The 18,367-nt window shown below is 42.7% G+C and overlaps 1 protein-coding gene across 1 annotated transcript in view; it reads left to right on the plus strand.

Annotated features, from left to right (window-relative positions):
* LOC124360983 overlaps positions 1-18,367 on the plus strand; it is a 50,028-nt gene that overhangs the window by 23,596 nt on the left and 8,065 nt on the right. Inside the window, exon 4 of the mRNA XM_046815019.1 lies at positions 18,107-18,278. Coding sequence (XP_046670975.1) covers positions 18,107-18,278 — 172 coding nt within the window. The remainder of the gene's footprint in view (positions 1-18,106; positions 18,279-18,367) is intronic.

Here is an 18,367-nt window from a genome sequence, read left to right on the forward strand (position 1 = left end):
GACCGACCTTGGAACACGATGACATAAGTTTGCCAACCTTGGTAGTGGTTGTGGTCACCGTCTGTTCGGTTCCCAGCTGATACACGACGTGGTGCTCGCAGTTATGGGCCATAAAGAGGTAACCTTGGCTGCGATCGGTCGACCATCGCCTATTGTCCTCATCTCCCTCCCCCTGCCGCGGCAACTGGTCTGAGTGACGCAAGAGCTCTGGGGTCTACCAGAGGGTGCAACAGACGATAAACTGAAGTGTGAAAATGAAATACCGGTATCTTAGAGTTAACTGTGAAATGTCTCGAGGATATACAGCTGTATTGAGTCAATGTCGAAAAATTTTGGAGTTTTTACCGAAGTTGGAGTAAGGTACTTTGAAAGACGATAAGAAAAAATCGTATTTGAAATAAGTTATTTTCTATTGCTACGATACTTTATATGATGAACATAAATCTTAACAGTCTATTTTTACCCGAGACTAAGTCGTTTTAATTTGATAGCGTAGAATTTAAAAAGAAAAGCCTAATTATGTCTATAGTCGACATTCCTGAGATGTTCATGTTTCGGCAACCCCTGAAGTAGCATCCTGTTGCACAACTGATTTGATTTTAATCACCCAGAAGCGCAGTTAAGTCCTATTTCCGCCGAAAGACAAATAATTGTTCGGTCGATTTGTCGTGAAAGAAGCCTGTAAATAAGCTTTATGGGACGCGGCAGGTCGGCGCCCCTGTGAGCGGGCAGCCTCCAGAGCAGTTAACGTGATCTACGCGGCCCGGCCGCCAGATAGATTCCACCCGGAAAGGCGAGATTCTGTAGAATTAGTTTCCTTTTCAGATTAGATAGGGTCGGCTTCAATCTTTAAATAGGACCTGTTGAGGAGACAGTTGAACCCTTCAAAGCTCTTCTAAATGTGGCTATAACACTGTCCTTACTAATGGTTCTCATTGACCTCAAACAAAAGTAGTAGGATTGGTAAGAAAGAGTATCTTATACGTAGCCGTAAATAATTAGTGTCACAACTACAAGTCTTTCTTTACCTACTACATAACAGTATTGAACCAAGGAAGCGGTTTGTTTATTTGTAAGGGATGTTAAAAACGCAACAATTCTTGTGGTCACTTGCTGAATCGAGACTAGATCACAGACTAATGAACGGTGTTACCCAGAAATGGTGTAGAGATGCTAGTTGTCAAACTGTTAATATTTATTTGTTAAACTTCGAGTGATTGAGTTTTTTTTCATTCTTATTGTAGTTTATTTTATTGCAATATTTGTTTTTATATTTATACTTATGTATTGAAACTAGTATGTTGGAAGCATTAATGAAATGACGTGAGACCGTTTGTTACCTCCAATGACCTGAAGATGTCACTTTCCTCGGAGTTGGTCGCACATTGTCTGCTGTCAAGAGCTCTCGGATGTCGTGTACGGCAATTGTTTTCGTATTCCCGCATTGTGGAAAGTGGCAGCTCGTGGTAGAAACAATGTGCTCGGTACAGCACGAGTGTGTGAGTGTGTAGCAGTGGGTCCATACAATGCTATGTGGGCTTGTGACTCAGGGCATTACAATACGCCCACCGTGCCCAGCCTCTGTCCCGGCCCGAAAATCCGACTACAACGTCCAGAATTACGTACCAATTTCGAGACTGGCAGAAAGTAACATTTGAAGTGGAATTCAAACCCATTTCTGTTTTAACGTATGGGAAAATGCCTAAAAGATTTTTCCTGGATCGACTCCTTTTCTTTCTCTTCCTACTGTTAACGAGAGCGTTTGCTTATTTCACATAAATCTAAGAATATAGGCTTCTTTCTAGAATGCTGTAGTTAGTTCAAAAGGAATTACCGAAGTCATGTAGGGAGTTTATCGGAAGAGAAGTACATTTTACCCTCAGTAGATCTCGCACTGAGTAGTTATATAACAACCACGAAGGACTCTAGTGGTGACTCTAGCATAATAAGCTCTATCTGATGACCAGATTTCGCTCCCCTCAGCGTTTAGCAACATTTAAATACATAAAAGGCGGGTGCACTTAGTTCTTATTTTGTTCATTATAAAATTAAAGTGTAAAAAGGTCACAAATCTAATAACCTAGTAGGTTTTATATCGAGGTGTTCTTGTGGACCAAGGAAAAGGTTGGACCCCTCGCGCCTACCCGAGACGATGCAAATACAGCCGCTGACTTGCAGAACGTTTATTGAAAAGTCCTTTCTTCTGTCGTCAATCATCTTTGAATCCCGTTAATCCGTCGAGTACCCACCGTACAATTAGCAGGGGCCCGCGTCTGGCGGGTCCAGGGGCAGACCGGTTTGTTTGTTGGAGAGAGGAAACGGGTGTACCTTGGGACATTATCTGTCGCGTCACGGGCAGGGACTTCCCTTTCCGGCCTAACAGCTGATCTGCGCACGCGCACACTCGCGCACCGTACAGGGGACAAGGCCGCTCTGTCCGCGGGCTGTAAATGTGTCGGGGGTGGCACGTGCCCTGGGTAAACAAGGATATGATTTTGTGGCCGGTCATAGTGTATGTTTGGCGAGCGGAGGGGTTGTACCTAATTTATGATCTCTTGTGCCTTCGGCTTCCGCTCTAGTCAAGTGGAAGTGACAGTAAAAATTATCTGTAAAAGTAAACAACATCGCCCATTCCGTGTGAAGTGGACAGGAAGTATTGTAAATAAGATATTGTCGTGCAATAAGTTTTGACAGTTCTTTACTTAAAAAATTTGTATTGTATTATAGTGGAATAAATAGTAAATGAGTTATTAGCAGATAGGATAATGATATAATCCTTTTATCCACAATATAAATGATGAATATTATACCCGTATATATTGTTACCGGTGCTCTATGGTAAAAGTGTACGGAGATAGAAGGTGAAGGTGACAGTATACAGTACTCTTGAGAGATTTGGCACGAGGCGGTGCGGCGCCGAGACCGTCTGGCTCAGTTCGGTTACGTGGGCTCTCCTCTCCTCCTCTGTCTGCTGTATTTATAGTGGACAATCCTTGTATGACCTGGTCTCGTAATCAGAACAACTTTCTTGTGTGCATTTATAGTACCACTTTATAATAATGTTTGTCTGCCACAAGGATGAATAAATACTGCGTTTTGATTCTGAATAGTAAAGTTTTCTTTATAGCCTTAATTCGTGTACGTATTGAGGAGATGACGCCGTAATTGAAAGTTCCAGTCTCATCCAGTATTGAAACTATTGTTTTGTTTGCATAATTGACTTGTGAAATTGAAAATATAAGGCTCAGAATCTCCTAAACATCACTACCTATTTGCAAGAAAGTGTTGACGTGTGATGATGTAATATCCATCCAACATATAGCCTACGTACCTAATCTGAAGATGTGACTAAACCGCTACAGTGTTCTCAGTACCGAAAGTGGTGTTGGGCTACGGAGACAGTGACATCCAAGATACATACATATATAGGCTAGGGCTAAAGCGCTGCAGTGTTCTCAGTACCAAAAGTGGTGTTGGGCTACGGAGACAGTGACATCCAACATATATGTATGTATCTGAGGCTAGGGCTAAAGCGCTGCAGTGTTCTCAGTACCGGTACCGAAAGAGGTGTTGGGCTACGGAGACAGTGACATCCAAGATACATACATATATAGGCTAGGGCTAAAGCGCTGCAGTGTTCTCAGTACCGGTACCGAAAGAGGTGTTGGGCTATGGAGACAGTGGCATCCAACATATATGTTTGTATCTGAGGCTAGGGCTAAAGCGCTGCAGTGTTCTCAGTACCGGTACCGAAAGAGGTGTTGGGCTATGGAGACAGTGGCATCCAAGATATATGTATGTATCTTAGGCTAGGGCTAAAGCGCTGCAGTGTTCTCAGTACCGAAAGTGGTGTTGGGCTACGAAGACAGTGACATCCAACATATGTATGTATCTGAGGGTAGGGCTAAAGCGCTGCAGTGTTCTCAGTACCGGTACCGAAAGAGGTGTTGGGCTATGGAGACAGTGGCATCCAACATATATGTATGTATCTGAGGCTAGGGCTAAAGCGCTGCAGTGTTCTCAGTACCGGTACCGAAAGAGGTGTTGGGCTATGGAGACAGTGACATCCAACATATATGTATGTATCTGAGGAGGCTAGGGCTAAAGCGCTGCAGTGTTCTCAGTACCGGTACCGAAAGAGGTGTTGGGCTACGAAGACAGTGGCATCCAACATATATGTATGTATCTGAGGGTAGGGCTAAAGCGCTGCAGTGTTCTCAGTACCGGTACCGAAAGAGGTGTTGGGCTATGGAGACAGTGACATCCAACATATATGTATGTATCTGAGGCTAGGGCTAAAGCGCTGCAGTGTTCTCAGTACCGGTACCGAAAGAGGTGTTGGGCTACGAAGACAGTGACATCCAACATATGTATGTATCTGAGGGTAGGGCTAAAGCGCTGCAGTGTTCTCAGTACCGGTACCGAAAGAGGTGTTGGGCTATGGAGACAGTGGCATCCAACATATATGTATGTATCTGAGGCTAGGGCTAAAGCGCTGCAGTGTTCTCAGTACCGGTACCGAAAGAGGTGTTGGGCTATGGAGACAGTGGCATCCAAGATATATGTATGTATCTTAGGCTAGGGCTAAAGCGCTGCAGTGTTCTCAGTACCGAAAGTGGTGTTGGGCTACGAAGACAGTGACATCCAACATATGTATGTATATGAGGGTAGGGCTAAAGCGCTGCAACGCTCTCGCTATCAAGGGAGGTGTTAGGCTTGGGAGACAGTGACACCGACGGATCGTGAAGGCCGACTCTCCGCTCCGCGCCGGGTGTTGACGCCCTTGATTCATTCAAGGACCGGGCCAGCTGCAGAACGTGTCTGGGCCTGCGACTGGCCTCCAACACCTGTGTGTGACGTCACGAGTTGTATGAGAGGTAATATGTCAGAGGAAATGAGGTGTAGGATCACAATGATCGGAAATGGTGAAGTGAGTTTGGTTGATATGGTTGCTTGCAGAAGGTAAAGGACGTAGAAAGACTTAGACTCGTTAATTAGCAAAGAAATGTAAGTAAGAGTTGGATTGCTTTCTTAACTAAACATACAAAAAATGAATTTAGTTTATATTCATTATGTACCTATACTAAAAAGACGTGACTTAAAGTAACTGCCATTCAATAAGGTGTCGTATAGATCCATTATTTCTTTTAAATTTGAACATAAAGAAAACTAAGCCAAACTGACTTGGTGTCGTTGAAAGGACAGGATTTTAGACGTGTCCGGAAAATATGACTGTTGCATTAATTTATATAAAAGGGAGGAAAAGGTAGTTTACGGTGGAGCATCCCTAATGGAGAGGCGGATGTCCCGGTGGACCAGGGAAGAGGGAGAGAGAGACAGAGAGAGGTGTCGTTCACACGTCTTCCGGTGTCTGACATAGCCCGCGCACCGCAACTGCAGACTTATCCTTGTTGATATTATCCTGATGGTATTCGCCCCATGTTTATAATGGTTTAAATTTTATTTTTTATAATAAATACAAATATGAAATGATCACATGGTAGTAATGTATGTTTACGTATTTCATCACTATTCTAATTAGGAATGATTCACTAACAGTGAAACGCCATGTTTAGTGAAACCATTGTCACAGTGTGTTAACTGTGTTTCCCTTCGTCTTTAGTGATTTGTCAAGAACAAAATTAAGCAGTTTTTTCGGTATGACTGTTATATAGATAGTTACATTATATTTATTTGGTCTATATGAAAGGTCTCGTCTGGTTGGTGAAGTGCGAAGTATCGCATAGTTAAACTCTAAACATACAGGTAAACACGATACCCTGTATTACAACATCTACCCTCGCCATCGCTCAATATCAAAGATGAGTGACCGGCTCTCTAAAATATTCAAATCCCACAATGAACAGCGTTAAAGGCTGGAATAAAATTTGATTTGTGTAATCTGTAGACGAATAAGTCGAATAGATTGGTAATATGCTAATACAATTTCAGCTTTGTGTTTCTTTTGATAGTGTTATTCTCTTAAAAAGTTTACAAACCAAAGTTGTAAAACTGCGGTCAGGTCTTTTGCTTCAACATACTACGGATGAAACTGTGTAAACTGACGTTTTTTTGTATTTGCCCACAACTGATGTTTTTCCAACTGATCAGTTAAGATGAAGCGTTATTTATATTCCTAGATTTCATGCTGATTAAGTGAATTAACATTACGTATTTTAATAGTCCCTATGCTCTTCAAAATGTCCGGAGATTATTGTATGGTACGAATTTTAAATAAATGTGAGCGAACTTTCCAAAGATATTTTGCAATGTAAATTGTCTAAGCCAGATTGATATTGTGGGTGACATCCAGTGTTATTCTGGGGAAACTCGATCACTACATCACCTCTCCGCTGTGCATTCTCCATTGATGTGTCCCAGAATAAGTCCCCCCTACTTCCACTCTGCTATGTTTCATTCAAACATCATACAACAGGCTGTCGCGACCCAGCCACCGTCAATGTTTTCTTTCCACATTAGTTACGCGCTATTTATAGCACGACTCCGGCTCGTAATTGATCCTGGAATAGTGTTTTCATTCACTCCCATTTACTGCCATTCATGGAGTATGAAAACATTAATCGTGTCTCTGTAGACCACTTTCAGTATTGCGTGATATTTTGTTTGATTTCCTCTTCCCCGTAGAGTTTCTTCGAAGTCAATTTACTTAGGCTTATTTCATCTAAAAAAAACTTGTCTGGGGTTTAACTAACACAAGATTTATATTCACCATTAAATGTAATCATAGTAAATGTTCTTCATTCAGCAATCTCTACTATATTTTTGAGGAAAGCAATACTTACAAAGTAGACTTCCATTTTTAGTTTTTTTTTTAAATAAACTTGTCGGTTGTTCACGTAGATTTAACGTTTTACTGCGCGCACGAACAAGCATATAATATGGTTGTTAAGGATTTTTGTTAATTCCAAAGCAAACAAAGTGTGTACAAATTGCGAACGAGATTCAATACTGTTCAGGTTTTGCCGAGGTTAAGAAATATCTGGAGATAAATTGAGTGAAATATTTAAATACAGTGTTACAGAGACCAGGATGTTGTGCGTGGTTTATGTGTATGAGAACCCTACCTTGCCACACAGCGGTTGCCGGTGGATGGTTGGAGATAGGTGAACGTTTCGCCACTCTTACAAACACACACAATGTAACCTGTAATCTGCGGAAGATACCGCATCTCTTCGACTCGGCAGACACTTTCCCTTCACTCGCCATCTCTCGCGTACCCGGAGCGCCAGACAACATTTACTATAGAACTATTTCATTATTGGACAAACAGTGGGAAATGGCGACAGCAGTGAGGGAGATGACAACACAATTTGCAATGCTGTTTAGTTTTTCATGACAATTGGAGATGACCAATAAGAGTGTGAGATTGTAGGGCGCAGGGTGTAGCTGCTGTAGTGTCAGTATGTAAATGTGGCGATGGTGCGGTGCGGTGCGGGCCTCGGCCGAGGTACCACGCGCTCTGGCCCGGCCCGACCCGACCATGTATAGTCTGCCCGGTCTCCAGCCGCATTCTTCCTATGTTAATTGCCCTTCTGTGGGCGGTACATTCCCCACTTTCTAATTATTTGTACCATAACTCGCCGGTTTACCAATAATGTCTGTGTTATTAGCCGAGCCCGGCCAGATTGGGCGAGGTAGAAAAAATCGGACAAGGGTTAACACCGAGCGAGCCCCATTTTCTATTAGCATAATTGCTTTCCGTAACTTCGTTGCTCCTAGGTGTGACGGTGAAGTACCAGTAGCGGGTTTATGGAGATACTCTGATGTGTAAGATTTGAGTCATAATTATTACTCTTCAATATGAAACAGATTTGATTAAGCTGCCTTCTTTACTTCTGAACTCCTTTCGGTTCAGGTGTACTTTATTTTATTATATCGTTAAATTACATAATATTATGTATTGTTGCTGATTTTAACACAATTAATAGTTTTCTCCTATTAATAACAACATTTATAATTAGAAAATAGTTTTATTTTCTCCCATTTATGTATGGTGTATTGGCTAACTTAATCTTGTCACATTTGACTCACTAAGAAACATGTTTTGTCGTTGTGTCATTACGTAGAGATAGATCATCTAGCTGTGGGCGTCCTGTATACCCCTGCGTTGTAGTCTCTGTGCACACCAGTATCCGGCTAGCAGAGTGGGCTTTACCGGTCAATTAGTGGCGGCTAGTGGTTTCACCCCCAATATATAAGGCGATACGATCGGGCCGGCACCTCTGCGCATTCCAACCCCGGTGTGGAAGGGGGAGGATACAACCACCCCTTATTAGTCTCTGTTAGTTGAGAAGGCCGAGCCACGTCTAATTGTAATTAATTGGCGATTCCTCTCGCTTACAAGGGTTGCGTCGTCATCCCAATGTATTCAGTAATTACGAATTGTTGCCGAAGTAAATGTTCAGCCGCGAACAAACCACGCGATCGGCGAGTAGCATGCCTGGCTGGTGTAATCCGTAAGGTAAATTGATGTTGTTAGTTACCAGTTAGCACGGAGCTGGCGCCGGAGGTGGGGGGAGCGGTCAAAACAGTGAGCAGATGTTCGGTTCAAGGTCGGGTGGGCTCGGATACATTCGGCTCAACCCGCCGGTCACTCAGGTCAAATGTATGTAATACTCGTCTGTTCGGACATACACTCGATGGCACTTTCTCGGTGTCCTCAAGGTACGTGATAAACCAGTTTTATTTCTCTCCTTATTATATGGACTATGCATGTGTGTCACCGACAACGGTAGTATAAAATTGTGTCCCTATATGTTCCTGTCAGCTTATTAGAGTATAACACAGACGATACATACAAATAGATGTTTCATTTTCTCGCCATCTAAAATTCCGGAGCAGAAGGCGTGAGGAGAGTGTGACAGACAGCGCTTGTTGTGGTGTCCCCCAGTGTGTGCGTGGAGATCGGGTATTCAAATGAGCCCGACCTTGGTAGTAACTCATCCCCAGTGGGTGGCGGGCGGCCGTATTACCTCAGGAACTACGAACTTAGAGGGACTGTTACAATATAATGTAGAATAGACTAATAATAAAGGGAACGCGATGTTCAATGGTTGTCACATTCCAGGTGAACAGTGTTTTAATTACCATTTAATATTTTATTACATTTATATGCGGATTATACTGTACAATTGATCCATTTTGGAGCGCCAGTCCGACCTGGTGATGGCGCAAGTCAAAGACCTCATTACACCACGTCGGCAGTAACCAATGCTAGGCTGCAGTAAGTGATTGTGGCCATTAGGCGCGGCCGGTTAGACGCGCCTAGTGCTCGGTGCTGGGCACTCGGCACGCGCCTTGCCGCCCCTCCAGTTCTACTACAGTCATACTTTTTATAATACACGTTTTCTTGAAACAATTCAACAATTATTGCTGTAAACGTTTTGTAATACAAAACGAGGAACTGGTAACACGTACCCACCAGATCAGTGCCACTCTGTCATTGCCATGCAGGCGCAAAATGCAACTAACTCTTTAATTACTTATGTATATTCATAGTCGACACGCCCCCCTTCCTTTCTCACACCTTACTTCACCTTCGCAGTCGCTTGTTTCCATATCGTGCAAATAAACTTAATCAATAAAGTTTTAGGATTTATTACAAATCTCGGAATTTCTCAAAAAATCTTAAGGATATCTTTGGCACTTTTGGTTGAAATAGTTGTGTCAGTTTATGGTAGCGATAACAAAAGATACTATAGAGGAATATGTGATCCAGGTCGCGGCCCTGACCACCTACCTGCTGGTGATGGCGCGTGTGCGGGAGTGTGTTGGACAGATCTCGATAAATCAACGTGAAATATGATCGGCTCCGACAATGGTTGGATCTCCAACGCCCAACAGAATTAGATCTGGACCACTCTCGGTGTTTTGCTACTCCTTGATCTCCTTGATGACCAACTGGATAAAGCTCGACGCAGAATAAGTGTCTCGTTGACTGCACCTCTCCTTTGGCTGCCTCTCGTTCTTGTCGGAGACTGATATTTGGTTACCTGTAGATTGATAATGGAAACACAAGATCGCTTTCTTTTATTTTAACTGTTGAAAACTGTGCAGATAGAACAACAATTCTTTGATCGTTTTGTTTGACCAATTAGGAATACAGATTTTGATAATTATTTGGTTATATAGACCTCCCTGGCAGAAGCAGAATATTTGTTCGGATGGAAAACCCTGTAGAAGTACGCAGCTCCCGTGTCGAGTGCAACAGACCTTAACTGTTAGGTTAAAATGTCACATGTTATTGGTATATGATCCTCACTTGTTTACATATTTATTTAGTCTGCGATTTTCTCATTGCCTCATGGTTATCAAAAAGTTATCGCGCGGATATACAGACAGGAATGAAATTTCGCTCGCTCTCGAGTGATAAGTTTCCCTAACGCTCAGTCAATAATTAATTGTTCTGGGAGTGTAAAAAGAGTTATTTTAGCGTTAGTTTTGACGTTTGAAATTTAAACCAATATGAAGTTCCAATTCTAAGCAATCTTTTTGCATTTGGGTTTTCGATTGTCAGAGTAAGGTAACTAACTCCTTTTATATAAATAGGAGTTATCTTTTTCATTCCGAACTAACTGTCCTAACTAATTTTTATTTTTATTTCATATTAATAGAATATATAAATAAGTTTACTCAGTAGTTAGCTTATTCCCTTGAGTAATGCCAAGAGTAATTGGAATGTTGTCTTTAATGTAGCCTACTCATCATTACTAAGATTTGTGACATTATAATATTTTTTAAATAACAAACATTTGACTATAACAGTTTATTCTAATGATGGGAAGGAGGTGTGGAGAACTACTTTCCATGAACACCTCTCACAAGTAATCGCTTGCAATGCTCCGCCACGTACATTGTATTTATTGTACTTGTAGGATGAAGTTCATTACAGACGAAACATTGTTCTAATATGCTTTTAACAAACAATATTTTATTCGTCCAAACTTTTCTGTATCCCCCGTTCTTTGTGTACATTACAGCCCAACACGGTGGCCTGCTGGCCCGTTAGGGCAATGTTTTGGTTGGCACTGTGTTTACCGGGGCGCTACGCGGACAATGGCCTGAGGCCATATTATCGGATCAGCTCAGCGGTCTGCGGCTGCGACAACCCTTTGTCCCAACAGATGCCAGTGCCTACTGACAGTCGACCAACGGAGTACCCTTCATGTCTTAGGATAACCATTTTGGCTAAACCAATCTATAAGAAGTACAACATTTAAGATGAGTTCGAAAATTTCTAATTGTGTACTACTAAAGGACCGCTAATCTGAATCATTGGATTTTCATGTCTTGCCTATTACATCTATGTGATGTTGACTCTGACAACGATGTTTAAAGAAGATGACGTGTAATGTATCTGTAAAATAACTGTGAACTCACTTTAATGTGAAACCGACAAGGGATAACACAATAGTCTCTGGAACTCGGGATCGGTGGATATCTTGTGAACATTTGGGGTTTCTCAAAAGATACAGTAGTTTGTCGTTGATTAACGGAAAACTGCCATCACGCATTAACCTTGCCCCAGAAGACACCTCTCCTTCTTTGCAGTGGCCGAGTTTCACCATCTATGCATTTAAACAGTTGTCAGATAGCTGTAGTAAGTAGCCTTATATCACTGAAGTTTTGAGGAGAATGTTCGCTGGCGGAGACCGGCGGCACTAGGGTTCGCTTAGTACACTTTGTTAACCCTGCACAAAACCCGCAGGTAATCCGTCTGTCACCGCCCTCCCACCAACACACAATGGAACACCAGTTTGGAAAACATCTTTCAATAATGTTATTGTGTCATTTACTAAGGGACTCCTTTCAATAGATTTGTTCATCCAATCAAGCTCATTAGTAGCTCTTCTTCTAGTTCATGAGATTGTGGATCGTTTTAACAGTTGTAGTCCTAATACGTTCGTGTTAATCACAAGACAATTTTGGCGACGAATGTTATTCTTATGTTTAAGACTTGACATATTAACGTCGATTAATTTTCTTAGAGTCAGCTTTAAGAAATAATCTAAATCACACGATTTTACCATGTTTTTGTAAGGTAAACTTGAGATTCGGTTTTATAAGCGAGGACGTGACTCACTCTCGATACAGGCACCACCCCGGCAGGTTCCCCGAACGCGACCACCTACAGGCCAGGGGGCGGCCTTGCCAAAGCCTGAGGTGTTATCACGAGTGTTTGTTTAAGCTGGATCCCGGGACCGGCGGATAATTGGTGAGGCAGACCTACTGCTGAGTGCTGAGTCCAGGAATGTCCGCTCAATATTTCACAGGTTTCTCCAAATAAGCCTCCCCCAATCGGTCAGACATTGAGTCATTTCATTTGTCACCTGTCGCCTACCGTGGGTGCCGTCCGTTGTCGCCCGCTCTACATCACCCCCCCCTCTCCCGCCTACGGCCATCCGCTCTGTTGCCCATTCATTTCGGCGCTGTAGACGTCAAAGCACCTTCTTCTTGTGAGGTTTAAGCGGATTGTAAACCAAAGAAGAGCTATGGACAATGGTCCAAACAGTTTGCCGGTAAATTGAATTCAATAGTTTATATTTAAAAGTAATGTCGTTTAAAGGATGTTTAACAACTCGTAAAATAAGCTCGCCAAATCGCTTCTATAAATGAGGTGAAAATCACTTAATATTTTTAAAATTTTGTTTCTTATTGTACCGAGAGGGGTTTTAGGACCAGAGTTCCAGAATTGTGTGAAGTTACGTTGTATAATCCCGGCCAACCTGTAGCAATGCACGTTTGTTTAAAACAAGTGGTACGCCAGTAGACTCGAGCCCAGGAGCCGCAATGAAGTGGATGTTTGTGCAGCGGAGAGGAGGCTCGTTATCCCGCGATGGCGGAGGCCGCAGCAGTCGGCCGGACTCAGTTAGCGGCTGCCCGCTGATTACAGAGCAGACTGCGGCCTGTGTGGCACCGCACACATCCCCACCTCCAGCATGCAATTTTAGGCCCTCCATCAATCTTCCAATTCCACCGTCAGGACAAAATCGGCTGATTTATTTAATGACACCTGGCGGTTACTGTGTTTGTTTTTTTGCAAAAGCTTGTTGGGAGGTTTGACGCTGATGATACCGAGCTGATGACAAGTCTCGTCTGCGGCCTTGTGATAAAGGTCCCGTCCTTGTCCTTTGATGGCGCACTCTTGAAGTATTGAGAACTTAATTAACGTGGGTTCTACTTGGATATATGCACTTTCTTCTTAGGATCAAATGTGGCGTTCGTTTATTCCCGTGAAACCGTGGAGATTCAAGTGTAATGCAGATTACCTTTTTATGTTATCTCCGGATGATTATCTGATGGAATTGTTCTTTTCTAACAAGAATTTTATTCCTGGAATGTTAATTACACTGGTTCTCTGATGTATGTGATTACAAAACTGGTGGATATTATAAGCGTTTGTCGGAAATCTACAATACAGTATTGCTTATGTAACTGGCGGAATGTCGACTCCGTTGTGGATATGCAGGAACAGGAAAAAATACTCTTTCAAGAAGAAAGAACAAATAGTTTGTTAGATATGTAGATTGCCTCTTCTTTGTGGCGAAGTTTAAAATTTTCTTTATTCTTGTTATGTGTAAAATTCCAGTATTTTATATTTAGGTACTTATTTAGTTTATATCTACAAGTTCATTTACCAGTTCCATAATTAATATTCGAGTCCATACCCTTCTTTAATCGCTTATCATCACTCTAAATCTCTGAATCATCTAAAATAACAGACCGAATATAGACAATGTTTTAATCACTCTCGATTGTGAACTGTTGTCGCTGTATTGTTTACCAAGGATTGCAAATAAGGTAATCATTCATCAGACATTCCTCGTGCTTACAACATTATCAGTTTGCCTGTTCTGTAGGTCGTCTTAGTGACATGCATTCCCAACCATAGAACTGTAGTATTGAGTGAGGCTTTTGTCATACGATAGAAAGAGTGGATATCACCATGATTCACGGTAATTCTTTGGTAGACGTTTAAATATATCGTATTATGATGGAATACTATTTTTCAAAACGTGGATGTAACTGTAAGAAAGAGGTTTCTTTAATTTTCTGCAAATTACGCGAAATATTAAAGTCCAGAATAGGTACGAGTTGTTTGAGTGGCGTCGGCGGCACCTTCTGTCGACTTATTGATTGAAACGGACAAACCGGACAAGTGAAGTGATTTATTTTCATCAAATGTCCGTCTGCAGTTTCCCAGGGTGCTCTATCAAAGCCTGGGAACTGTAATTATGACGTCAGGTGTCACTTGGGTCCTGACAAATGACGGCGAGTCCCTCAGAAGGCTCCTGCCCGCGGGTCGCTTTGATCTCACCACCCACCCGGCTTGCTATAAGCAAGACCCCGGAAAATTGCTTCATCACATTATCGTACTTCTCACAGGTCGAAAAAAGTCCCCTCTTTCATTTATCGGCGCTCCCGCTCCTGTGATTTGTCCGCCGGCCGATCGTTAAGTGGTTTGATTTTAAGAATTGCTCCACAAACGAAGCGCCCCTTCATTCTTGTAAAATACATTATTTTCTCAAATTAAGGTTAGGCTGTGTGTTTTGGTGATGGCATCAACGATAAACTACCCTGTTTGGACCGATGTAGTGACGTAGTATTATATCGTGATTGTTTGTGTCGAGTAATCTCTTCAGTGTCGATGTACACAAACTGCCATTACACTCGGAATTGTTCTCTGGAACCGTGCAGGATATGCAATCTGTCAACGTCAAAACTAAATCCCATTCTGATATAAATTCAAACATATTTAATTCATTGATTTAATCGACCATTCAATTGTTGGTTATTATTTCGCTGATTTGTGCTCTCAGCAGCACTAACATTCTTAATAAAAATGTGTTTGAAACCTTTCAAAATGTAAATAAAGCCTGTAGCTATACCTTTTTTAAGTTACAAAATATCAAATTAGCTTTCCTACAGGTATTTCAATATATTGACTAATAGTAGTCTAAACATGACTTTTCATGAAGCAAAATTATATCTGTCACTCTAGTGTATACATTGTAATTTGTAATATATAACAAAGTTTGTTATTAATGTTAATGCGTTATAACATCCGTGTGTAGCGTACTGAAGTGTGCGAATGTTGAGATCAGTTTCGATGAGTGGAGCGTCAAGAGTCAAGTGTGTGACGTCATCTATCTAGACGCTGCACTGGAAGGTGAAACTGAGCTGAAGTTAACATTCGCATTGAATCAACCCTCCACCGTAGCTACGTTACTAGACAAAGAAGTCAATTGTGTTAACACCGTGCTGGCGACGTAGGAAGCGGTGAATTACACTTGTGCCGTACATAACAAGTGATGTAATGTCGCGGTCACTGTGGGCCACCACCGCGCCTGTAGGTAACTCAAGTATCGCTGTGCGAGAGCGTGCGCGTGTAAAGTGGTCACTTCCTCGAGGTTCGGTGATACGGCGATATGCCACGCAGCCTTCAGGATGTCCACTTGAAGCGGCCCGCCTGGCCTGGCCTGCTGCACGCGTCATCCACCCCCTCCTCCTCCACATAGTACTACACAAGTACAAGTTTAGCAAATGTTGTGATGTTAACTTGCTTTTGTTGACTTATGAAAGTTGTCTTATTGCCTCATGTTATTTGGTTTGCACTTTCATGTGCTAAAAAGACACATTCAAATAAAATGGTCGTTTTAATGGATTTTGAAGTTAAATTCATTTTATGTTGGGAGCACACGTTTTTTGTTAATGTCATTATTGTGGGATGTCTACTGAAGACCAAACTAGTTTAATAGTTTATCAGCAATTCGAAATTTCAAGCCTATTCGTGCTAGGGCAGTCTGTAGGGTGAGGCGGCCATTCAGTTATTAATACCTAACACCCGCGATGTACACTTTACTTTTTTGTGGTAGCGTGTTTTGTTTTCCCCGATTCGCGAACAAAGGTCGCGATCCTCTCGAGGCCGTTAAAGACGAGTAGTCGCGAAATCGATTGGTCACGACAGCGACCGCGGTGTAGGCAGCATCTGTGTGCGCACCGGGCAGTCGCAGGTGAGCTGGGCCGAGGCGCTGTTTTTTACCCCATTTTATTTGGGCTTTTTGTTGTTAAAATTATGATCGGCGCTGGTGGAAGTGAGTGCCATACGGCTCGCGGGAGCCCGTAGTAACGCACCATATGTCGGGCCGTGGCCGCTCGCCGGCTAGGGTTACCGGCACAACGTGTCCCCCACGTGCAAAACACCGCAATTATCCCCGACCCTCTCTCTATTCTACCGTATTTCTATCTATAATGGATTATTTTGTTACATTATTTATCCTAAGTTATTTTACTCGTATTATGAAATTTATTTTAAATTAATTTAAACGACATTAATACACAACAGAAACAATATAGAAAGTAGAAAGAGTACTTTCGGTTTCTTTGAAGTTGAACGGATAAATTATTCTTATATTGTTTTGTCCTGTAGCTTTGCAAGATATTGTAACATCATAAACTCACAAAGTAGTTGCCTCAATTAATCACTCGCTCTTAACATAAACACAAAGGAAGTTTAATGCTCGAGACTATTTAATTACCTAATTAACGCATTGGACTTTGTTATCATACGATTAGCCTTCTTATTGGGTGCCCGATAAAGACGTGCCGCAGTGATAACAGTGCATTACCGTTACGGAAGCGGAACATTAACCGTAATGAATGGTGGCTCGTGCCTCTTGAAGCGCCTCACAGTTCGGATTCGTGTTGTGTGACCAACAGACCCGCTGCAGGGTGTCAGGATGTTCGATACACGATCGGCCTCACACCCAGTGGCTCCAGGTAAAAGGTAGATGAGGCGCGAGGAGCGGGCGCTGGCTGGAGCGCATCTGGGGCGGGTGATTAGTGCATGATAAGACGGCCGGGGATGGAACACATGTGCCTGGGCACGCTTCCTTCTTCCGGCCCGGTGGAGGGTAGGTAACCCGAGCCGCCGCCGCCGCAGCAGCCGCCATGTGGCCCCCACACGTGCCCCACACACTGCGGGGGCAGTTGTTTGTAAATATCTTAAAAGCCTAACCATCTCCGAGAGTGGTGAGCCTCGGGAGTGAAGTGGTCTCAAGTCGCGGATCCGAGACCACTCACTCCAGTGGATAAGCTAGTACGAGAGTCGCTATCGATATTTAAACTTCATTGTGAAGGTTTCGTAAGTGTACGGGCAAGCGGGAGTTTAGCCTGTGGGTGATCATGACTATCTGCGTGCACTTGCACGCCAGAAAACATTTTAAACTTGTGTAATGTAGATACAAAATCAAAACCGTTAATATAAAGTTTATTTTTGTGAGCACAGAATAAAAAATAAAGCTCTTTTTCTAGAACAGATACGTGTGTTTGTCTCTTCATTTACATGCAGATTATGTATCACTAACAAACTAATCATAAGTCATAACGTTAAGACACCGAGATCCGTAGGGGCTTACATGTCACATTTAATCACATTAATCCCTGTAGTGGAGGGAGGGGGAGGCATGTGACGCAACAATCCAGATAATATAGGGGGTGTTAAAAGCCCAGTCTAGAGTAAATATAAATGTTGGGCTCCTAGCGCGCGAGTTCATAAAGCGGTGTTTAATGTCATGTTGATTTATGAATTGCCTGAGGGATGGCATTGATTGCCCGGGACCCTCTGCTCTGACTGTTGTCTTAACTCCCCGCATTCCTCCCCTCTCGTAAACTGTTATCTCAGATTACCTCACTCGGCGGCTGCTTGTTTGGTTACTTTTGTCTCTGTTGGGACAGTTTCGGAGCGTGTTTCGGGCAGTCTACTGGGCTGCTCTGATAACAAATAAAGTACCTTCATTATATAATAAATTGTTATCTACCAGTTTGTTCGTCAGATTGTCCAATTATTTGGTAAAAGTCAAATAGTAGGCTAATATCGCCTTAGCTGTGTTTTTATACAACCACGGTGACTCATTCTTGCTCCTACTCTACAGTTTATTATATGAAATTAAAAGCTCTTGCATCTGTTGCACTTGTTCCTCTCTGTATTCATGTGTTCTCATTCTCTCTCTACTCTGTCTCCTCGCCACATCCACCAACAGATGTATGTACCACAGCGTCTGATTCCAAGTTTGGCATGTTACAGAGGCATGTTCGAGCCGATCTACCCCCAAACCGAGGCCGCCGTCGCCCACCCCTCGGCCCAATATAACATTCCACACGTACGCTTGTCCGCCTGCGTACGCCGCCTTCTACTGCCTCAACGGGGCCACCTGCTTCACCGTCAAGATCGGCGAGTCGCTGCTCTACAACTGCGAGTGAGTACACATTAGACCATATATCCGACAACAGCAGTATACATATTGTGTTAGTATATCCAACATAGTACTATCCGGCAGTCAGTAAT

The sequence above is a fragment of the Homalodisca vitripennis genome, chromosome 4, assembly GCF_021130785.1.
Source record: "Homalodisca vitripennis isolate AUS2020 chromosome 4, UT_GWSS_2.1, whole genome shotgun sequence".
NCBI lineage: Eukaryota > Metazoa > Arthropoda > Insecta > Hemiptera > Cicadellidae > Homalodisca > Homalodisca vitripennis.